Source organism: Myotis yumanensis, unplaced genomic scaffold (genome assembly GCF_028538775.1).
Source record: "Myotis yumanensis isolate MYYU_CA2020_CCGP unplaced genomic scaffold, mMyoYum1.0.hap1 SCAF_7, whole genome shotgun sequence".
Classification (NCBI taxonomy): Eukaryota; Metazoa; Chordata; class Mammalia; order Chiroptera; family Vespertilionidae; genus Myotis; species Myotis yumanensis.
Window position 1 is genome coordinate 69,255,985 of NW_027223758.1, and position 24,208 is coordinate 69,280,192.

General features: G+C 51.8%; 1 protein-coding gene across 1 annotated transcript; it reads left to right on the forward strand.

The window, feature by feature from the left end:
• The first annotated feature begins 1,526 nt into the window (after positions 1–1,526).
• SDC4 (syndecan 4) lies at positions 1,527–21,814 on the forward strand. The gene is made up of 5 exons (XM_070420864.1): positions 1,527–1,614; positions 13,857–13,992; positions 15,335–15,381; positions 16,143–16,344; positions 19,737–21,814. Exons 1-5 carry the CDS (start codon positions 1,546–1,548, stop codon positions 19,886–19,888), a joined length of 606 nt encoding a protein of 201 aa, XP_070276965.1. The 5' UTR covers positions 1,527–1,545; the 3' UTR covers positions 19,889–21,814.
• The last annotated feature ends 2,394 nt before the right edge of the window (positions 21,815–24,208 follow it).

Below are 24,208 nucleotides of genomic sequence, written 5' to 3' on the forward strand. Positions count from 1 at the left end.
CTGTGGGGAAAAACCTGAGCAGCATTTGAAGCTTGCTTTATTGTCAAGGCTGTCTGCCTCAAAAGATTTTAATCCTTTGATCATTAAGGGATGGAACGGAAGAGGGGAAGTCACTCCCAACTCTTCACATAGTGTGTGAATTCATAATATGCCAACAGAGGCCAAAATAGTCTGGCTCTGAAGCCAAGCTTCAGCCTTAGAAAGATAGACATACATATTCTCATAAAGACACATTATATATGCGGGTATATATCTTTTTTTTTCTTTTATTGGTGCCGTGACTCGATTCGATGCGGGTATATGTATATCTTTATATCATACTAGAGGCCTGATGCACGAAATTCGTGTAAGAGTAGGCCTTCCTTCACCCTTGCTGCTGGCACCCAGGACTGGGCTTTGATGGGAAGGACAGAAGGACAGAAAGACGTCCAGTCTAATTAGCATATTATACTTTTATTAGCATATCTTCATATCTGTATACCATATAAAATACAGAAGAGCTAAGGAGGCTAGGCACCGTTGGTACTTTGACTATTATAGGATGCTTCCCCCTAATAATTCCAACAGTACCTGTACTTAGGGCCCCAGAGGATTTACTCCTGCCACCCCCATCCCCACTGTTGGGAGGATGCACAGGATTTATTTATTTATTTATTTATTTATTTATTTATTTACAAAGGTGAACACAGATCTGAGAAGAGATAAACTTGCAGACCAGTTCTCTGAGAGATCAAACTTTTTAGGAAGTTCAAAATCTGGGAAAACAAATCCCTTAAAACAGAGCTCAGCCACCCTAAGACCAAGAAGTCTGCCCGTGGCTTATTTTCGTTCAGCTCACTGCTAAGAATGGTTTTTACATTTTCAAATGATTTTCAGGGGGAGGGGGGTGGAGGGGGGGGGAGAATCAAAAGAAGAATGCTATTTAGCGACACGTAAAACTTTTATAAAATTCAAATTTCAGTGTCCATAACTACTGTTTCATTAGAACACAGCCACACTCATTCTTTCAAGTATTTATTGGCTCTTTGAGCTACAACTCTAGAGTTTAACTAATTGTGACAAGAGTCCCTATGGCCGGCAAAGACTAAAATACGTAGTGTTCGCGCCCCGTTTGGGATGTCTTCCGTCCCCTCCGAGGGGAGCATACTGGTTTGAAGGGTGCTGGTCTACATTGCCGCCCCTGGGCAAGTCTCTCCTGTCCGTGGGCCTCAGTTTCCCCCGCTGTAAAATGAGAAGCTTAGACGCAATGATCTTTGGGGGCCTGTCTAGCAGGGAATCAAGTCAATAAGGGGGTGGGGGCTCCTGGAGGACCGTGACTCGGTCAGTGGGGACCGGCTGACGCGCACAGGGCGGGTCCCTCGGGGTTTCCATACCCGCGGGCGAGCGCTGCGCCCCGGAGGCCCAGCTTTCCCGGGGAATTCCTGGGGGAGGAGGGCAGGGGTGCGCGCCCGGGGGCGGGGCGGGGCGGGGCCGGCCACCGCCTATAAGGAGGGCCGGCTGCGGCCGGCGGCCACTCGCCTGCGCGCCCTTCCAGACCGCGACGCCATGGCCCCCGCCCGCCTGCTCGCGCTCCTGCTGCTCCTCGTGGGTGCCCGCGCCGCCGCCGCGGAGTCGGTAGGTGCTTGGAGATCCCCGAGGGGGCGGACCAGCACCTCCTTTGTTCCCGGGAGCCCGGGATCGGAGGGCTGCGTCACCCCTGAGGAGATGCCGAGTCCGGGGAAACTTTGTTGGAAACTTGACTCCGACCGAGGTCCCAGGGAGGCCCCGGTGGGAATGGGGGGGCTCCTCCGCTTGCCGTGCGCCCCCACCCTGTTGCTCTTCCCGCCTCCCCTAGGCCTCGCCCCGCCGCGGGCTCCAGGCTCGGACGTGACTAAGCCGGTGTCACCTTCCTCCCCCCGCCCCCCCGCACCCCTTCCCGCACCCCGCACCTTCCCTGGTGATCCAGGGACAGGCCCGGAGGCACGAGCCCTCCTCCTCGCCCTCTCGGCGCCGCCGGGAGCGGGCAGCTCCAGAACCCGAGATGCCTGAGGATGAGGGGCTGCGAGTCCTCGGGAGGGGGAGGAGTTAGGGTTCCGCGGCGCCCGGTTTCACACGCGGGGAGTACTGAGCCCTGACCTCACTCTGGCCGCAGTGTTGCCACTGGCTTGTGACTTGGGGCAAGGCCCTGCCCCTGCTGAGTCTCAATTTCCCCATCTGCACCGAGGGCTTGGGGGAGCGGGGCAGGAGGTGACAGTGCTTCTTTAGGGCCCGTCTTTACACAGTTGAGACTCTGATCTTTCAAGGGTGGACGGCAGGGATGGTTGGGGCTCAGCACTTCGCCGCACCCCCCCCCCCCCCCGGCCCCACCTCCCCGGCCTCCCCTGGGCTTTGTGTAAGAAGAGTGTTTATTTTTGCTCAATGCAGACGGGAAATCGAAGCACCCACATTGAGTGAGAGTGAGGTGAAGGGGGCTGGGGAGAGGGGCCCTCCGTGGGCACGGAGAAGCCGTGCCTTCTCGCTGCCCACTGGTCCCCGTCCTAGTTTACAAAGCCCTGGGCCACCTGAAGTTCCATCCCAGCAGCCAGTTGGGGACAAGGGGGGCGACCTCTGGGAAGTTGAGGGCAAACGAATCTGCCTTCCAAGGGCCCGGGCTTTGTGCCCCCTTCCTGTCCTTAAACCCCGAGTCCCTGTTGTCAGTTCCTGCATGGGGATCCCATTTCTCTGGGCTTCCTTAGGAGAGAGTCGTTTCTGCAGGGCAGGCTTCGGGTGAGGAATGAATACGACCCTGAGCAATAACCTTCCAGCACAGTTTCGTGCTGCTGGTGTGCCTGGCAGTGTTCTAATCGCTGTCTAATGGCTGTTCTAATGGCTCTTCAACTACCTTAATTCTTGACAACCCTGTTTACTGCTCTTAAACTGGTCCTGAGGCTAGAAAGGTGAACTAACTTGTCCAGGGTCACACAGCTAATTAGGGGCTGAGCAGATTCTCCCAGCTCTCATCTTAACTTGTAGTCTGATGCTACTCTGAGTGGCTGCTGCTGTGACCCATCCGCGGATAACTCAAGGCTAATTTCGTGTCTAAAGATCTGGGGTTGTTCCAGCCTCAAGGAATTCTGAGGTGGAAGGTGATAACTCCCCCGAACTAGGGGCAACCTTGCCAGAAAGTTAGTGGCTGAGCCAGGACTCCATCCCAAGCCTGCTGCTCCCTGGTGCAGAGGTCCTTACCAGGCCCTGACGGATGTGTTGGAGGCCAGCAGTTGGAGAAGCATCCAGAGCAATGCCATGCTGGGTCCCATGGGCCTGGGCAATAGGAGAGGAAAGACCCTGGAGATTGTGAGGCCAGTGCATGGGCAATCACCTGCCAGTCTCCGCTCAGGGACTGCTGAGCCTGCAAGTCCTTCAGTGAGGAGCAGACAGCTGTGTCCCCGAAGGATGTGGTCTGGGGAGGGCTGTCAGCTCTGCGTGGGGTGACCCATCAGTTTGGGGAGAAGTCAGTCCTGAGCAGCTGCTTCCTGAGAGGTGTTCTTTTGTTTCGTCCTCACGGAGTGCTCTGCTTCCTGGCTAATGTCACCGACCTTCCGCCTCTAACTGGGTCAGAGGGCTTCCCCTTTTGGCCCCACCACCCCCTTTCCTCCCAAGGTTGTGGCCAGAAAAATCAGACCTCATCACAGTGGGTTCGACCAGTGGTCGGCCAACTGCTGCTTGCGAGCCACATGTGGCTCTTCCACAAAATACCACGTGCGGGCGCCTACGTACAGTGCAGATTGAAACTTCATGGTCCATGCACAGAAGTCGGTTTTCAGCCTGGGCGAGTCTGTTTTGAAGAAGTACTGTTGATATTTGGCTCTGTTGACTAATGAGTTTGCCAACCACTGCGTTAGACCATAGGGATCACCCGGCCAGCCCTTCTTTGTAAGGTGGAGAAAACGGAGCACAGGGAGAGGGTTTGCTAATAGCAGTTATGATTTGCTTGGTGCTTTTCCTCCGCCAGGTTGGGTATGTGGAAAGCACTCCTCAGAAAGAAAGCCTGTGGGGGTTGCACTGTGCCCACTCTACAGGCGAGGGAACTGAAAGCGGTAAAATGGGTACCACTTCAAGGTAGCAGAGAGCATCTACAATCAGAATCTGTCCAGTAGCCCCTCCAATAGTGCTCTTGGGACCGCTCCCCAAATTTTAGGTGTAAGCCAAAGGCCTGCCCTCCCCTCGGGTGGTTCCCCCCACCCCCCAGGTGCCACAACTTTGGGAATTGAACCCGGGCTGAGCACCCTGCCTCTTCTCCATTTGGACGGGGCTTGCCATCCTAAACCAGTTCTTCCTGTCCAGCTGGGAGCATTCCCCTGAACTGCCTTCCTGCCACTCCCTCCCTGGCCAATTAAAGGCAGCCTTGTTTAGGGAGTCTCACCCCCACCTCCCAGGTGGGGCTATCCAGACCCTATTGGTTCTGGGGAATTGTCCCCCACCTACCAGTGAACTTTAGCTTAGAGATATTTCTGGTTTCCTTGAGAATTCTCTCCTTGATTGCGTAGAAGTGGGGTTGGGGAGGAAGTGGGGTTGGGGAGTGACCAGTGAGAGCTACCAAGCACCCAGGAGACTATTTGGGCCACAGTGTGGGGGCTGGGGAGTTCCATGAGGTTGAGTCCCTTTCCCTCTCTGGGTTGACATCCCCCATCTGTCAAATGGGATTTGAACCAAATGGCCTCCAGAGCCCTTTCCAGCTCGGGTATTTTATTAATGGCTAAGTACCTACACTCTGAAAGGGCTTTGGAAGCCATAAAGACATCTAAGATGTCTCAAAGAAAGTTACGCTTGGTGAGGGAATGATCTACTCCACCAAATTCTGAGATGTGCCCTCCATCCCCCTGCCCACACACATGGACGCACCACTTCCACCCACACGGAGGCAGGAACTCTGCTGTTTCTTCTTAGTGAAACACCTGTCTGTAGTTAGTACTCAGGCAATGTTTGTATGAACGAATAAGTAATATTCAGGCATGTAACTTCATTCTAAAAGGCGCACTGGGATGATTATTTAATACTGATGTGAATGCCCCCTGGTGTACTGTGAGGTAGGCACGATTATCCCCATTTTTACAAGAAACTGATGCTCAAAGGAATGTAGTGGTTTGCCAAGGTCAGAACAAGGTCTGTGTGACAACGCTAGATGTTTGCCTTCATCGACCTCAGACAACATTCCAGATCAGGAAAGTGGCTGGTAGATACCTAAGGTAGATACCTTAGGTTCTACTTCTGAATTGCTGGGTGACCTTGAGCAATATGCCCTATCTCTGGATCTCAGGGTCCCCAACTCTAAAACGAAGAGGTTGGACCAGCACCCTTCAGGGTCCTTCCTGTCCTGAGAGCCGACTGCTAGGGGGAGGAGCGCTCTCTTGGCCTTCCTGGTAAAGAGCCTGAACAAGAGAAGTTGGGGGTGGGGAGGGACATTCATCTCCTGCCATCCCCAGCTCCTGGAAACAGAGGGCTTTTCCAAGGACTTGGAGTGCTGAGCGGCCTGAATGAGGGACTGGGAGAGCCAGGCTGGGCTACTCGCCCCAGCTCCCTCCTGGGAGGAATTGACTCCTAGCTGTCCTCGGCCTCCTGGACTGCTGGGTGTGATTTCCAAATGACGTTTAAAATTGGGGAAAGGGGCTGGACGGGGCTCTGTGAGTCACTGGAGAAAAGCGGTAGCTGGCCTGGCTTGCCTGAGTCACCCATTCCTTTCCACCTCTCGGCTATAGGATGGCTCTGTGGTGGGGATGTTGCAATGGGCTCCAGAGTTTTACCTTGTCCTTTGAGAGCCTGTTAAAGAGTCAGCATCTCAGTGCCCAGGGCCTTGAGGGGACACACAAGTCTGTCATAGTGCCTGGCCCTGTGTGTGGACTTTGAAAGAAGAGAATTCAACCAGTCCTCAAAATTGGTTATTTGGCCTCTGCTGAGCAGGTCTTTTCTTTTTCTTTTTCTTTTCTTTTCTTTTCTTTTCTTTTCTTTTCTTTTCTTTTCTTTTCTTTTCTTTTCTTTTCTTTTCTTTTCTTTCCTTTCCTTTCCTTTTCCTTTTCCTTTTTCCTTTCCTTTCCTTTCCTTTCCTTTCCTTTCCTTTCCTTTCCTTTCCTTTTCTTTTCTTTTCTTTTCTTTTCTTTATTTCTTCTTTCTTTTCTTTCTGCAAAACTAAGGCTGCAACTGCTCTGAGTTTGTAGAGCAAAGCTGATCCAGTCCAGATTGGATTTGGCCCCAGGAATCTTGGTGTGTTGGACGCCCCCCTCCTTGCTTCCCGAGACTGGCTAGAGGGCATTGGAACACTGGTTTGGAGTTAGGCAGACCGGGCTCCAGAGGTGTGAAGTCCTACCTGACAGCGTGGGCCCCTCACCCACTCAGTTTCTTGGTCTGTAAGATCAGGATTGTGGTGAGGCTTGTAGATGACAAGACCAAAAATAAAGGCCCCAGTACCGTGCCGGTAGGAGGAGGTGTGCTAAGTGGCAGTGCCTCTTTGTCCAGGCCACTTGGATGCTACCTGGTACCTTTGAGGAACCCACCCCCTTGGTCTCTGGGAAGCTTTTTCCCTTCCTCCCTTTCTAACCCAGAGCCACAAAGTGGTGAGGGAGGAGTCCAGGGTGGGGCTGATGGAGCCCAAATCTGATTTGTTTATCTTAGAAGTGGCTGTTTGCTAATTATCTGATGGGTTTATATTTAATCAAGAACCAGTTCCCGGCAGCACCACCCTCCTGGCCCAATCTGCAGGAACCCCTTGCTGAGCAGTTTGCAGCCTGGAAGGAGAGGGGGCAGGGGGGTTGTAAGGGCTAGACCACTGGGACACAGCCCAGGACTCAGGGTGCCCCTCCCGAGTTAGAGGACCATGTTAGAGGCTGAGTGAAGATCGGCCTCTGGGCTTTGGTGTGTGTGCCTGTGGTGGGGGGGATGGTGGACAGAAAGAGTCGTGTTCTGAAAAGCCAGTTTTCCTGTGTTTTCATTGCCTGGTGCCTAGAGAGGATGGAAGAGAGGCATTTGTCAGCAGTTGGGGCCTGATTTAACCCTAGAAAGGCGTATGGCAAACCCGACTTCTCGGGCAGGTTTGTTATTAACTCACTGCTGACCTTTGGGTGCCACCCCACATCTCCAAGGGGCCTCTGGCCTGTCTGCTGGAGGCTGGGTGCCAGAACAGCCCGAGTCCCATCCCAGCTCTGCTTCTCACCCTTCAGCGACACACAGTTAGTTAATAAGTCACTTTGCCGATGGGAGCCCGTGTCCTCTATAAAACACCTGTGTCACTCGAGGGTCATAATCGGAGTTTGGCAAACTTGTAAAGTGCTGGCTTACGTTTAGTTTAGTATTACCAGCTAGACAAGGGTTCTTAACCTGGCCAGAGGCTGGCTTTGGAAAGGTGGCCTGTACCCATGTTGAAAATGTAAACCGATGGCTACAGTTCTTGGGGTTCAAAACTTTCTTCTTTCCAGAGGGCTCTAGGAGTCCCCCAAAGCTCACTCTGATCTGAAGTTCTTTTTGGCTTTGGCCTTCTGTAGTCCCCCTACCTACCCCTCCCAGTTCCTACCCACCGCTGTGTCCCTGTTACTCCCCACTCCCACCCTCCCTCCAGGCCCTCCAACTCAGCCCCACCCCCTCACTCTGCACGTCCCCTTCCCAGTCCTTCAGGGCTGCCCCAGTTTTCTCTGGCACAGCAGAAGCGGCTGCTAGTCAGGTGACACCTGGGGTAATGGAAAGGGGAGGCAGGGAGAGGCTGGTATGTGTGGAAACAGTGACTTGATGGAGCCTGCTGGACATGGCCAGGCCTGCAGGGACTGGCTGTACCACTCCAGCCTGGGGGTATGGGGGCAGGGGTGACCAGTGGCTGGGCGAGTCACCAGGAGTAGGGGAAGCTGGGCTGAGATGTCTTTGGGACAGACTGACTTGGTCTGCAGCGGTGGCTTCCCCAAGTGGTAGGGGAGGCTTCGAAGGGGCGGAAAGCCAGTACCCAGAGCTGATCCAATCAGCTCAGACAAGGCTATCGACTCTGCTCTTGAGAACAGGGAGGCTTGCTCATGTCTTCCCCGCCATCCAGCAGGGACCTCGGGTCCAGGATCCACTGCCTAGATTACAAACCCCAGCTTCAATGCACCTCTGTCTCCACGGCCCGGCGGGAGCCAGCCCCTCCCGCTATCTCCACTGGTAATCGGAGCAGTGCCCAGCTTGGTTACCAGGCCTCAAGACAGAGGAAGGCTTGTCTCTTTGAGAACTGTCTTTGGTGGGGAAACCAAGGCCCAGAGAGGCAATCTTCCAAGATCGCCCAGGGAGTTAGTGTTGGGGTGTGATGTCAGCTCCTGACAGGGGGACATCCAGAGGCTCTAGAAGCTCCCTCCCCTGCCCCCATTCCTAGCTGGCACCTCAGGATCCTGGAGCCCTTGCTGTGGGAATGGGCTGCCCTGGGGTGGAGGAGGGGGAGGGCGGGCAGGGGTTTGGTGGAAAGCTGGCTGCTGGCAGTGCCAGGCCTGGCTACTCTCCTGAGTGATTGTGTTCCAGTAACCCGACCTCAGAGTGGGCAGAGCTGACATTCGAACCCCCACCCCACCCCACCCCCAGACCTGGCTTAACCCTTGAGGTACTACAGGCCAGGTTGTGTACTGGTGTGTGGCTGTTTTTGCCTTCTGTATATATATATATATTTTAAATATATTTTATTGATTTTTTACAGAGAGGAAGGGAGAGGGATAGAGAGTTAGAAACATCGATGAGAGAGAAACATCGATCAGCTGCCTCCTGCGCACTCCCCACTGGGGATGTGCCCGCAACCAAGGTACATGCCCTTGACCGGAATCGAACCTGGGACCCTTGAGTCCGCAGGCCGATGCTCTATCCACTGAGCCAAACCGGTTAGGGCTGTATATTTTTTTCATCCCCAAGTCTGGTCAGGATATACTCTGGTATCGAATTTTCAGTCATCTGCTTAGGACAGGTGCTCCAAGTTGTGTGACCTTGGGCAGGTCTCTGCCCATCTTAGGGTCCTTCTCCCTGCACAGTCTGAAGGGGACGTGATTGATTGTGGAAAAGTCTCTGACCCAGTATAGTGTTTGTCCCTTCTCACTTTGCAAAGTATCTCCAACCACCTTCTTTCTAGCAATGGAATTGCTTTAACAACTTTTCCCAGTTCCCTCTGACCCTTTGACCATTAACCCCCTTATCCGGAAGGAAGACAGGTGGGGACTAATAACAGCCGCTATTCATTGAGCACCTGCTGTGTGCCAGGCGCTCCGAGCCCTAGTTACCAAAAGAGCAAACTGAGGAATCAAGATGTGAAGTAAGCCCCCAGACTCCTATAGTTTTGCTTATGAATCTGCTTTTTCAGGTAACTACTCTAGTGGAGCCTTCCTTTCTGCCGGGGTGTAGAGAGTCCTGATTGTGGCCCTCAGGTTTTGCTCATTCTGGGGGGGAAGCCTGACCTTCAGAAGGGAGGTGGGGAAAGAGTGACTGTGTCAGTGGTCCCCTTCTGGAGATCTCCTGCCAGATCACTCTGCTGGGTGTAGTCACGGAGCCCAGGTGCTCACTAACCTGCCCTCCCACACCCATTGCCCTTCTGGTCTCACCTCCTGAAAGAAGGGTCAAGTGTGTCCCGGACCCTGACCCTACCTCCCGTAGGGAAGAGCCAGGTGGGGGAAGGCTCTCCTCCCTCCTCGAACCAGTTCAGAGTTAACCAAGCCCTGACCCTGAACTTCTCCCTGGTGCCCTAGCCAACATTCTGTTCTTTTGTTTAAGCAATATCACTTTCAACTCTGTTTACTTGCTGGCCAGGGGAAAGGGTGCCCTGGAGGCCTGGCCTGGCAGTGTGGGCTGTGGGATTGGGGTGGAAAGGTGAAGCGTGGGTGGCAGTGAGAAGTTTGGCTGTGGCTAAGATGTAGTCTTGAGAAAGATCTAGGGTGGAATCCCAGCTCTGTCACACTCTAGCTCTGTGACTTTAGATGAATAACTCAACCGAACCTGCAAAATGGGTAGAACACCCTACCAGTTTGTGCCAACAAAACGAACTCGTATAGAGAAGAACCCGGCTTGGTGCCCGGCATGCAGAGGGCACGTGTGCTAGCCGCCCCAGCCCCCAGGCTTGTCCTGGGTGACAAAAGCTGTAACATTTGGGATAGGGTTGGGGTCCTTTTCCTAGCTTCATGCCTCTAGCCTAAGCACTGGAAGGGGGTATATCTGGAGTAACAGCAACTGCTGGTGGACCTGTTGAGACCCTTCGGGGCAGCCAAAACCCTGGAAGAGGGAGGGAGGACAACTGCAGCCCAAGCGCCAGGAGACCTCCGTTCCAAGTCCAACCCTGCCGCCAGCTGCTTGGGTGACCTTGGCCAAGCCCCTGGCCCTTTAATCTGTCTGCTGGCTTATAACACGAGTCGCTTGGGCTCGGTGGCCTCAGATACCTTCCGTTGGCAGGTGTTAGTCACTTTAGAACAAAGCAGCACCTACCTCTCTTCTTTCCGCGGATAGTGTGGGGAAGCACTCAGCATCTCTGAGCCTCCAGGCACCAGCCCCAGGGCCGGCAGGTCCATGAGACCCAGGCCCCTGCCTTGTTCCCCTGGTGATATCTCTTGTGTGTCTGCGAGAGGGACAAAGACGGGGAGACCCGAGGTTCCCAGAGAGGATGCCTGTGCGTGAACACACGTGTGACTACATGTTCCCTGGGCAGGGATGGGGTGAGCTGAGGTGAACAGACCACATCCTTAGCCAGGAGCAGAGCGGGGTCCTTCTCTGATCAGGGCTGGGCCTGGCTGCTGGGTGGCCTGGTTCTCCAACGATACTCCAGGCTGAATGGGCCTTGCTGATAAGAGGGTGGGGAGAGGGTGGGCTATTGGCACCCCGCCTCTACACTCAAAGTGATGATTACCCACAAGCCCCTGCAACTCAGTCCTGTCTTGCTGGCCTAGCTGGAGTTGAAGAAGAACTTAATTTCCTGTTTCCTCTGATCAGCACACCTCACAATTCTGCCAAGCCACCTGACTTGCTGTAGGAGTGCACTCAGGCTCACCAAATGCAGCCTTTCGGGACCCCATCCTTTTAGAGCCGGAACAGGTATCTAGTGGGGTCGAATCCTGACCATGCACTTGCCTCCTGGTGTGACCTTAGACAAGTCCTTTTTCCTCTCCAGGAACCTCGTATGAATGTGAAGGGTTATGGATGACCAGGTGATCACAAAGAGGGCTGAACTGGGAATAAATCTGGTTCAGCCTCATTTTTGCAGATTTGGCTGCAGGAATGCCATGCCCACCCCCTCAGTCTTCATGTTACCAGCATAAGACGGGGTAGTTCCTATCAACCAATCAATGTGCTAACCCTGGCTGTTTCGAAACACTCACATACTGGAAGGCAGGCTCAGAAGCAACACTATATGGCTCCTGGGGACAAGCAGGGGGAGGGAGGATCTCAGCCTGAAACAGTCCCCGTCGGGACCCCGGCCACTGTCTTGAGGACTGGAGCTCTGGCTCCCACAGCCAGTCCGAGCTTCAGGCCAGGCCAACAAGGGGCCATAGCACCATCTTTCCCTCCTCGGCTGCTTTGACCTCCACGGAACAGGGCTCCCTGGGTAGCCGGGCACTCTATGTTGTGTGTTTATGCAAGTGGGTCTATGACATAGACTCTATGTGTATGTGGGTAAAGGCACAGGGGACCCATGCTTGGGTTCTGGTCCAGTGTGTCCATTATTGGCCTGTGTGAACTTGGGCAAGTGAGTTTACCTTTCTGAGCCCCCCCGCCCCTCCTCACCCCCTTTCCACTTCTGTGAAAAACACATCTATTTGCAGAACCACTTCATGCTAAGTGCTTAGCTAGGCAAGCCACGGAGGTCCTGTTCTCAGGTCCTGGGCCCCAGAGGACAGGGACCCCTCCCCAGGGACCGGCACCTTGTGCAATCGCGGAGAAGCCTTACTTTTGAGCTGCCAAACCAAAGCCACAGGCACAGGGCTGTGCGCGGGGGCTGGAATTCCAATGCCAGCGGCTCAACAGCTCCTGATTCCCCAGTCATGAAGTCATCCCTAACCCCTTCTGGCTCCCCACCCCCACGTTTGCCAAGCGGTCAGCAAAGATTCTCCCCTCCTGTGGGAGGTGCGGTGCCTCCCCACTGCCTTCCTCCCAGCCTGGCCCGCTCCCTTTCCAGAATCCAGCTTATGCCCTCGTGGGAGTGGAAGAGGGCCTGACAGGTTCCGCCCGCCTCTCCCCGGAAACCAGCGGAGGGAGTGCAGGAGGCTCCTGGGCCCTTCCTGCAATGGTAACCTTGTCTGAGGAACCAGCATTCCTTCCTGGGCTCCCCTGGCAGTCTTGGTGGGTGAAGGACAACCTGGGCATCAGAAACTGAGACTGGCCTCTTTGGTCTGTGAGCTATGTAGCTAACTCACTGTGTGAACTTGGGCCAGTCACTGACTGTCCGGGGCTAGTATTCTCTCAAATTCTATGAAATAAGAGGACAGGACGTCCCTGGCCTCTCTCCAGCTGGTATTCTGTGGTTCTGAGCAGCACCCTGACCTCCTGCAGTTAGGGGTTCTGGGAAGAAGATGAGACACTGTTGGGAGGTGCGGGGGTGTTCAGCCTTCCCAAGAGCTCCCACACATCTACTCTGCCACCAATACTTAATCAAAACCCTAACCCTAGTCCTAACCGGTTTGGCTCAGTGGATAGAGCGACGGCCTGTGGACTGAAGGGTCCCAGGTTTGATTCCAGTCAAGGGCATGTACCTTGGTTTCGGGCACATCCCCAGTAGGGAGTGTGCAGGAGGCAGCTGATTGATGTTTCTCTCCCATCGATGTTTCTAACTCTCTATTCCTCTCCCTTCCTCTCTGTAAAAAATCAATAAAATATATTTTTTTAAAAAACAAACCCTAACCCTTCTGGCAAATAGTAGACACTTTAATATTTGAATTAATTAATGCAATCATGAACTTGGCTCAGGACTGCTGTTCTGTGGGCAGACAGAACCTTAGCCCAGGAGCTGAGAGGAAGGTCAGGAGCCCAGTAGCTGATGTCCTATAGGACCTTGAGAAGGTTCTTTACTTCCCTGGCTAGGCCTTTGTTACTTTCCTTTTAAAAGCTTCTCGGACGGGGTGGACCTAAGATTCTGCTGTGACCAGTGGGTCCCCATAGGTAGGGGCTAAGCGACACTGATGGGTGCTGGAGCAGGGGGTCCCTGAGGCAGGAACTGTGCCGCCCCCTGTCCCTCACAGTGTTGGTGGCAGAGTAGATGTGTGGGAGCTCTTGGGAAGGCTGAACACAAGCGTGTGTTTATGCACTACTGACTCACTAGGTCTGGGCAACGCCCTGACCTGAGGCTGTCCCAGGGTGTGGGTGAGCCAGCCCTACCCGTCCCAGCCAAGTCTGACTCAGCTGGGAAAGGGGTCCCAGAGCCAGCAGCCCTCTCCACCGGGGTGAATCAGCTCAGCGGCATCACAGAACTCTGGCATAGGGTATCCTCTGCCGGCCTGTGTGGGTGGGAACACTGGCTCTGAAGTCAGGCGGCCCGACATGGAATCCTCACTCCTCCATCAGCCACTTCTGTCACCGAAAGAAAATGATTTGATGTCTTTAATGCCCACTTTCCTTGCTTGTAAAATAGGGTTAAAGTTAAAGAACAGGCCCTGACACATAGCAAGTGCTTAGTAAATGGTACCTGGTACTGTATTTACATTCTGATTATTACCACCTTTATTATTTATGGGAAAGAGATTTGCCTTAAGGCCCCATGCAAGTTGGAGGCCAGGAGGAGTCCAGGACCCAGGACTCTAGGCCCTGGCCTGGTCCCCTTCCAGCACCTCAGTTTACTTTCTCGAATGCCCTTTTCACTGCCTTTTAGGGCTCAGGGGGCTGTTATAGACCACTATGGGGGCTATTGGCTGATCTGTCTCCTTTTTTTACCCTAGATCCGAGAGACCGAGGTCATCGACCCCCAAGACCTACAAGGCCGATACTTTTCCGGACCCCTACCAGACGACGAGGACGCGGGGGAGCCCGGGCAGGAACTCGATGACTTTGAGCTGTCTGGCTCTGGAGATCTGGGTATGGAGGGTGCAGTGGGCAGGCCGGGGGCACGGGGCTGGAGGGAATGTTTGCTCTCCTCATGGGAGGGTGACTTTTGTGGGGATTTTCCTAGAGTGCTCCTCCCTCCTCAAATAAGAGGAAGCAAAGTAACTGGATCAGCCATTTCCACCCCTGAGACCCTCCCTGGACTGGTTGTTTGTAGCTCTAGGTTTTCTGAGCAGCAGCCTGGAGTGTCCACCTAGTGGTTCTCAACCTGTGGGTCGCGACCCCTTTGGAGGTTGAACGACCCTTTCACAGGGGGTGCCTAAGATCATCCTGCATATCAGATATTTACATTACGATTCATAACAGTAGCAACATTGCAGTTATGAAGTAGCAACGAAAATAATTTTATGGTTGGGTCACAACATGAGGAACTGTATTTAAAGGGCCAGAAGGTTGAGAACCATTGACCTAGGACGTAGTGAGAGTCGGGTGGTGTGGGAAGAACTGAGTGTTTTCCTTCCTTTGAAAAGGAAAAAGACCTGGGGGTGTATCAGGGCAGAGGTGTGGGTGGGAAATCAAGAATAAGCCCTTGCTTCAGAGGGAGTGGGAGTGGGTGAAGGCACCCTGGCTTCTTGGGGCTGGACCTGGAGCTAGGGTCTTGTGTGGTCCTTGGTGACCTCCTGGCCCTAAATGCTGGACTAGACAGCTACTAGGAAACATCCCTACTGTGTGCAGGGTGGCAGAATGATTCAAAGCTTGAGCTTTGGAGTCACATAGTCCTGAGTTCAGACTGTCAGCCTGTGGCCTCTGAACCTTGGTTTTTAAGTCTGTAAAATGGGAAGAGAAATGACATTACATCTGTGTTTTGGGCACCGTACTCACTTGAAGCTCTGCACATATCGAGTGCTAAGTAAATGTTTTAATATCGCAATTCTACTGTTTAATATTGCCATCTGGAGTCTTGCCTTTTCAAATGAGGCCCCTGGGGATCTTGTTAAAATGTAGAGTCTGGTTCAGTGGGCCCTGAAATTCTGTATTTCTCACCGGTCCCTCAGGTGTGCTGTTGGTCCCTGGATCCACCCTTTACTGAGCAAGGGGTTGGAGTTGACAAAGCATCTGTCCAGCTACCAGCTCACCATTCCTCACCATTCCTCACCTTTCCTCACCATCCCGGGAAAGAGCCGGGGAGGCAGGTGTCAGGACCCCCATTTTACAGATGAGATGACTGAGGTTGGAGTGGAAACGGGTCACTTGCTGGACATTGAGCATTTGGGAGCTGCTTTTAAGTGTGGTCTCCCAGCAGCCATGGCTGAAAGAGGGTCATTCATTTGGGGGTAACTGACCTCACACTCACACAGTCTTTCTGAACTTACAGATGACTCTGAGGACCCCAAGGTCTTCCCCGAAGTAATTCAACCCTTGGTAAGTAACCGCATGCCTTGCTTCTCCCCCTGCTCTTCTGTAACACCTGTTGAGAGGGGCAGACTAAGTGAGGATGTGACCTCACTCTGCAAGAAGACTTTTATTTGTGACCCTGGGATCCTTGGGGGCAGGCACAACTGTGGTCATGGGTAGGCCATCTTTCCTACAGGGATAATCACTCAACATTTAGATGTGTTTCCAGCCCCTTTTCTGTGTTTTTATGGGTATTCTGTGCCATACATTTTTTACTTAAAGTGGTCATGAGTATTTCCCCACATAATTAAATATTCTTCCTGTTTTTAGAGGCTGCATGATTATAGTTCACCCAGCTCCCCTGATTGATGAAAAAGTTGTTTATAACTTTTTGATATTCTGAAATTATAACACCACAGCAAACATCTGATACAACTATATGATTAGCATCTTAAGGCAGAGTCCCAGAGGCAAAATTGCTGCCTCAGCGGGCAAGCATTTTCTGCAGTTTGGCTAAACCTTCCCTCCAGAGTGGTTACTCTTAAAATACCCACTGAGCAGCCATGAGTGGGGATGCCTGCTTCCTTGTACCCTTGGTCACATTCATTCCCATTTTGAGAGACTAACTAGAAAAGTCGTCGAGGTTGTGGCTGACTCTTGCTCCAGGGCCACATGGTTCAGTCAGCAAGAAGGCAGAACCAGATTCCCCACCTGGCTGAACTTCCCTGTCCCCTGCCCTGGGTCTCTCCCCAAACTGTACTGAGCCTTTCTCTTCTGTCCCCATCCAGGTGCCCTTAGATAACCACATTCCTGAGAGGGCAGGGCCTGGGAGCCGGGTCCCCACCCAACCCAAGGAACTGGAGGAGAATGAGGTCATCCCGAAGGGGCTCTCACCACCACTTGAAGGGAACGAGGATGTGTCCAACAAGGTGTCCATGTCCAGCACTGCCCAGAGCACCAACATCTTTGAGAGAAAAGAGGTCCTGGCGGGTAAGGTTCCTGCTCCTCACAGGACGGGGAGGGCTCAGTGGGAGGCAGTGCCTCAGGCACGGGCACCTTACAGCCACACTCAAGGCGTCCCACCTTAAAGGACTACACCTCTTTAAGGTGGGGTTCAGGGGGGCTGTGACTGTGCAGCCTGGTGGAGGGGGAGAATAATTGCACATCTAAGTCTTCTAAAGAATAGACAAGCTGAGTCATTCACTTGCCTTAAATCCCTCTCTTATTTTCAAAGCATTTTCACCTCCTGGGTTTGGTACTTAGGGATTTAATTATTAAAAGTCAACATTCTTTGAAAACCTCCCTTGAAAGCCCAGACACTCCTTAGGATTAGGCTAGCTCCCCCCGCCCCCCACCTCCCCCTGCTCCTGACTCTATCACCTGACAGGCTTCTGACCTTGGCTGAGAAGCTTTTGAACCTCAGTGGAGATGAGCCTCCATTTCCTCCTCTCTAAATGGGGACAATGACACCTCCTTAGGTTGGTACAAGGACTCCATGGAAAATAGAATCTGAAATAACTAGGCAAACTCTTAAGGGCTATTCTGATTTGTTAGTATGATGTGGTAACTTAAAATATGAGGTCAAGGTGAGAGGCAACAAGGGTTTTATTTGAGATCCAAAATAATAGCTAGTCGGGAAGCACCGATTCAGGCTCAAATAATGTTCCGAGTAGGAGGTGAAGGCAAGGGGTATTTATGAAAAAGGGAAAGGGAATAATTACATGAATAGAAGGAAGGAGTGCCTATGGGTGTTATATACACTAAGGAAACAGATAAACTAGCATAGTGATGTTAATTCTAAAGAATGCCTTTCATTTTCAGTCATGATATCTGCTTTCCTATTATCTTTGCAAACAGTTGCTTGGAATACAATGCTGCTTTAGGCCCAGTCCTTCCAAAGGTTATTTTGTCCATTTTTAACATTGCAAAGGTTTGAAGAGTAACACCTGCAAGGCAGTTTCTCTAGTGTGGCAACTCCAGCTCCATTTTTTAAAAAAATATATTTTTATTGCTTTCAGAGAGAGGGAGAGATAGAAACATCAATGATGAGAGAGAATCATCCATCGGCTGCCTCCTGCACGCCTCCTAGTGGGGACCAGGCCTGAAACCCGGGCATGTTCCCTGACCCAGAATCAAATTGTGACCTCCTGGTTCATAGGTTGATGCTCAACCACTGAGCCACACCGGCTAGGCCAAAGAAAGGATCTTGCCTACACCTGGCAGATGAGGCTCCTGGAAGTCTAACCCCAGGTGACTTTGGGCCCATCTCAGCCCTGACCCTGGGCCCCTGGTACCTGAGCCAATGCTCTTTTTATTTTTCCTTCACTACTTTCTGTGTGATGCACGGCGGGGGGTGGGGGTGGGGTGCTGTCAGAACTAGAGGAGCCCTTAGAGACCATTTAGTCTTTTAAGTTTCTTCCAGGGCTCTTTGGTTGAACTGTTTTAAAGCCTCCCCCACCTTTTTTCAACCACAGAGTTTCATTTTCAGCTGCATGTGTGGGATTCACAGAAGGTTTTGCTTTTACCAACTATGGATTCTATGCCTTTTTTTTCTTAATGGCTTAAAAAAAAAAACCATAAAAGTGGCTTTAAAAACCACTGATCTATTCTAAGCAACTGTTTCTTATACAGGGGAAGCTGATGCCCAGAGAAGGCAACCCACTGGCCTTGGGTCACATAGCCAGAGGCAGGATGGTTAGGTCCTCTCTTACATCTTGCAGCAGAGAAAGCTACCAGTACACGATCTTCATGTGAAGTGATGTTGTTGAGCTCGCCAAGGCAGGGCCCTCCCATCCCACCTTTTTGTTTTACTTTATTTTAAAATATATTTTTATTGATTTCAGAGAGGAAGGGAGAGGGAGAGATAGAAACATCAATGATGAGAGAGAATCATTGACCAGCTGCCTCCGGCATGCCCCCTACTGAGGATCCAGCCCACAACCAGGGCATGTGCCTTTGACTGGAATCAAACCTGGGACCGTTCAGTCCGCAGGCCAACGCTCTATTCTCTGAGCCAAACCAGCCAGGACCCATCCCACCTTTTTAAACAGCACCTGGGAGTTTATCGAGTGCGTGCTATGTGCATGTGATTCGTGTTCTCCTCTCATTAGAGTGCCCACAACAACCCTATCAGATGGGTGTGGTTATCGATTCTGTTACAGAGAAGGAAACGATGTCTCTGAGAAACCAAATCACTTGTCCAAAGTCATAAAACCAGAAAGTGGCAGACCTGGCATTTGAATCTAGGACCACAGTCACTTCTAAGACTGTAATTGAACTTTGACCTTGTGGGGAGTCCCAGCACAGAACCATTAGAGGAGCTGGGGTCCTCGGAGGGAAAGGTGCGGATGACAAGAATGGGGTTGGCACTCGAAATCCTTTTCCTGGCATCTCCTGGGGGCACTTTGTTGCTGCTTTTCATAGAGTTTTAGACAAGAAAGAACCTTCCTTGGCTCCCGTGGCCCCATTCTCTGTATAGCTTTGGAGTGTGTGCAGGGACAGAAAATTAATCTCCTTAGCCTGAGTAAGTCCGAATTAGGGGACTCAATCTGCCACAGAAAGGAATCCATGAGACATCCCTGCCCCCTCCACAAACGAAAAGAGCCATTCTGGCCTCTTGGCCGAGTGCAGAGGACATCCTGGAGTTAGGAGCCCACATCTGCCTGACCCTGGCCAGCTGCCCGGGGCTGTGCTCTCCTCTGAGCCCAGCTGTGTGTGTCATTTACTGTTGCATCAGGCACGACTCAGGGTGCTAGGGATGCAGATAGAAACCACAAACATTTACAGTTTAGGATTTTGATTTTGCAATGGGTGAGATGAAGGAACTTAAAGTCACACAACCTGTAAGTGAGGGGGATGGGAGGAGACGCTAGGCCTTAACCACTGATCATAGACCACTATCTATAATTATCTAGGACACAGGGTGGACATGATAGTGTGTTACACCTGTGCATGGTAGCATATACACTGTCTATAGAAGTGGAGGCCGGCACGCGTACAGGGGCACACAGGCACAGCTAGAGGACTGCGCGGTAAATGTATGTCTGTGACCATTCCCACAGCCGCAGTTTTTCTTACTTCTGGCTCAGTTACAGCTAAGCTGCTCCTGGGGAGTCGACCTGGTGTTTGGACAGAGCCAGCTTTGGACTCGGACAGATGGGGGTTGGAATGGTGGCTTTGCCACTCTGGCCCTGTGGTCTTCAGTGACTCCCCATGACCTCCTTCTCATAAGTGAGGCCGTGAGGATCAAATAAGACCTCAGCATGCAGGGCTCAGGCGGTGTGATGGTGAGGCTGTCTCGTCGTAAGAGAACCAACTAGACGTGGGAGGGTACCCGAAGGCCTGAGGAGCCGCTCTCACCTTGCTGTCCCTTTCCCCTCCAGCTCTGATTGTGGGCGGCACTGTGGGCATCCTCTTTGCCGTTTTCCTGGTCCTGCTGCTGATGTACCGCATGAAGAAAAAGGATGAAGGCAGCTACGACCTGGGCAAGAAGCCCATCTACAAAAAAGCCCCCACCAACGAGTTCTACGCCTGAAGCTTCCTCATGGACACCGGCTTGGACTTGAGGGGGGCGAGAAGCCGGAGGACTTTGGAGGGTGGACTTTAGAGTAGGGGGAGGACAACCTAGTACTGACCTGTCGGCATCTTCAGCTCTGATTCCATTGTAAGGGACGGGAGACACATCATCTGTTCCTGCCTGCCTCGGGATTTGCTGGGTCTCCGTGGCCCCAGCAGAAAAAAATGAGGCTCAACTTGGCCTTTCCAAAGGCAAGTGTAGGATTGCATTATTTCTGCATCTTCCAGTTTAGAATCTAGGCCCTGCTTAGAGCCCGTACTGACCACGCCTCATCCAGAGCCCCTCTGAGGCTGTCGAATGAGTCCTGCTGGAGGTCTGTCTCCAGCGCCTTCCTCCCTGCCCTGCCCTTTCATAGCCGGCCCCTCTGCCAGGAACTGGGAGAAGGAACTAGAACCATCCGCACCTTGAGATGTGCCCATCGACGGGCACTGTGTCCACACTACAGGAGTCTCTGTGGTATACCTTGGGCCATTGGGCTCTTTAAGTGACTTTTGGAAATCAATCTTTTTTATTTGGGGGGGGGGGGGGCGCTGAAAGTTCATATTGAAATGGGTTTGTAGAATTTTTGTAAATCTATTTTTAGTGGGGTTTTTTTTGTTTTTGTTTTTGTTTCAACAGTTCATTCCTTTGTGTAGAGTCTCTGCCTGGGCAGGAGTGCACAGGTGCCGAGGCCGTCTCTGCTCTCTTGCACATTTCCACCGTACCTGCTAAGTTTGTATTTAATGGTTGTTTGGTTTTGTTTTTTGGTTTCTGTTTCTCGAAAATGAGAGAAGAGCCGGAGATCTGATTTTTATTTTTTATTTTTATTTTTTACTATTTATAGCTTCCGACAGGGCCTCGCTTTTCTGTTTTCCTTCAAGTCCCCTCCCCATTTCATCAGACTTTACAGTCCTCTGCTCATGACTTTGACCCTTTCTGAAGCTGCTTCCTCTAAGAAGTGGATTTTGCTGAGACATAGTTTTTTAGCAGATCCCAAATATATAATGTAAGGGATGGTGGGATATTTGTGTCTCTTTTCTAGTAATATATTATTATTCTTTCTTGGTTCTAGAAAAATAGATAAATATATTTTTTCAGGAGATAGTGTGATATTCCCATTTGAAGTTGGCTGGGCGGTTGAGTGAGTGAATTTTTATATGGTTGAGGGAGGTTTTTGCCTGTTTCTCTTGCCCCGTTCCTGGTGCCTTTTCACGGGGTTAGAATAGTTGAGGGTAGATAGTTTTGCCTTCCTTTTAGCTTCTGCTTTGAACTCAGCTGGTGTTCCTCATTTCTCCAAATTTAAGAGAAAATTGGAGAGCTGTGCTAGCCAATACAGTAACCACCAGCCACAGGTGGCTAAGTCGATTAGAATTACATCAAGTTAAAAACCCATTCCTCAGTCACACTAACCGCATTTCAAGTGCTCAGTTGCCACGTGTGGCTAGTGGCTACTGTAGTGAGCAGGCAGGTCGAGGCCATTTCTGTCTGTTGGACGGCACTGCTGGAGAGCTAAGCTGGCTTAGCAGTCACAGCCCCAGCTTTGCTGGCGTGACCTTTGTCTTCCTGGGCAAAGGACGGGGTTGGGGAGGGCTAATTATGCCCTAGCTCGGAGCCTGTTACCCATGACCTTCCCTTCCAGAGAGGAGGGCTTGGTGGCCTCGCCTGGATAGGCTGCATCTTCTGACCCCACTGGCTGGGGTGGGGGGAGTCAGCCTCACTTCCTGAACCCTGAACCCCCACAACCCTGGGTTCCCAGCTGGCTGGGTCCTCTTCTCCAACCCCCACCCACCCATCCCCAGGTCCTTTCCTCTGGCTGTGTTGGACATGAGCACCTCTTGTAGCCCTTCACACTGTTGTCTGTTACTGACTTTTTGATAAAGAGATAATAAAACCTGATACTTTCTAGATTGCCTGCCTCTGTGGTTTTAAAGTTCATAAGAAGTTCTCTCCGGGCCATTTCCCTTGGCTTCAGTGGAGCTTGAGATGACTGCCCTGCCCAAATGCCCTTTGGGGAGGCAGACAGGGGAGGCAGAGATCTGGGAAGCCAGAAAAGGCCTGGAGAGGATGGAAGAAGTGGGAGCGTGCACCTGGTGGCCTGCAGGGCACGCACGCCTACCTCTGTGTTGCATAGATGGTACCGTGTTTAACAAACAAACATACAAAAGTCCTTGGATTAGTTGCCAACTAGAAATGAGGCCACTTCCCATCAAAATCCAGATTCCTCACTTCTCTTGGGGAAAAAGATTTGACAACTCTCAGGCAGCATGGCAACAATTAGCTGCTGACAGGCAGGAGCCCACCTACACGTGGATTCTCAATCTCGACACAGACTGTCCACCAGCTTCACTTACGTCGTCAGCTTGGCCTCAGCGGGCATTGTAACTGGCGGACTCTAGACAATTCTTTTGATCCTTGATCCTCACAGCAACGCTGGGAGGTGGGTAAGATCCTTTTTACCTAGCAGACCACCAGCAAGTCCATTCTGTGCTTAACACCTGAACTCACTTAATCGTCACAATTCCGCACAGTAAGGTCCCCATTTTACAGATGAGGAAACTAGCTAAGAGGTTAAATAACTCGCCCAAATTGACACAGCTACCAATGGATTCAGACCCTGGCTGGTGGGCTCCAGAGTGCTCACAATCACACTATCCAAGGGTTTGTGTCAGGGTCCCTTCACTGGGGCTGCTCCGGCCCCACAAACCCCCTCTGAAGCAAAGAGTCTGGTCTCAAAGCTCTTCTGAGACCCCTGCCACACTTGGTTTTCCTGAGCCCCAGGAGGCTCGAGGGGTCTCTGCTCCTTGTAACTGGAGTCTTGGAAAAGCCCTCACATCTGTTCCATTGGTGTTGTCCAAACTGCCTGCTCGTTTTGAATCACTAGGGGTTTGGGGATGAGCTCGGTAGAGTGGTCCCCACTTCAACACTTTATAACCAAAGTGAGTCCATAAGGAGCTTGGTCCCAAGGTCATGCCTTTCCCCAGGACTTTGCCTGCTCCTCCCATCCCCCAGCCCTGCCCCAGGTGGCGAGCAGCCAGTTACAGCAGGTGTTTGCCACTTCACCACTGAAAGCATTATTGTGTCACCGCTGCCCTGCCTGCCTTTGTCAATTGGGGCCTGGAACAGAGCCAAGCCTTACTGTGGGGCCCTTTTTGGTGAGTATGGTCAATGTTGACCCTTGCAAAACTTATTATTGTGTTATTGGTTTCATTCCCCTTAAAGCCGCTTCCTCTCTCTCTTACCATCTTCATGGTCTATGGCCTGAGCAGTCCACATCCTCCCCAGGGAGGAAGGTACCTGAGAATTTCACCCACACCGTGGTTATGAGTTCTCTTTGAGGAAACCCAATTTAAACAAGAGTGAGAGCGAGAGACCCAAAGGTCCATGCTTAAGCCAGAAAGTTAGTTTGTTCATGGTGGAACCTCAGGCAGCATGAAAGGTGGTCAATTGGGAGATTTTGGAACAAATTTTTAACCTTATTCTCACTATGTGCCCTGCCGCCTGCTTTCTGCCCCTTGTAACCCGCTCCCCCCCCGCCCCCCCTCCCGCCCCCCAGCTAGCAGAAAACTAAAAGTATTAAATACTCTTAGGTAGAGAATTAAAAGAACCTCAGAGCACTAGACTTAGCATCAGTAGTATAGGATTCAAATCAGGCTCTGTCCTCAACCTGCTCTGAGAACTTCATGGGCCTTCTCTCTCAGAGCCTCAGTTTCCCCATCTGTAAAAATGAGGAGGAAATGTGAATGGGGGCAATGTTTCTCAACCCTGGAAGGTTCTGATCCTGAGAGCTTGAAAAAGTGAAGATTAACTTGAGGAACCCTGACAGTAGGAAAACTCAATTCTCAGGAAGGGAACAGTGCCACCTGCCGATTTCACTTTGCACTTGCAATCGCCAGATAACTGCCAATGCAATGGAATGCAATTTGGTATTTAATGAGCCCAACTCAATAATCAAGCATTGTACTGCGCCCTCCAGGATATGCAGCGATGAGCTTTCCACTTGAAGCTCATAGTCTATAGGGGACACTTGAAATGTACATAAAGCCCTTTATTCCAAGGGGGACATGGTCCCAAGTGAGGTGTTCCACAAGGTGGAAAGCCTGAAACCAGGGCCTGCTTTATGGTCATGTGACGTGTCCAGTCACAATAGGCCTTGTGCTTAGGAGGGCCCTGCCTTGATTTCAGGCTCTGCTGTCGCTGTCTTGAAATTCTGAATAATTTTGGCACAAGGGGCATACATTTTTTTGCACGGGGCCCTACACATTGTGTAGCCAATCCTGCCTTGGGGAAATCTTGGAGGTG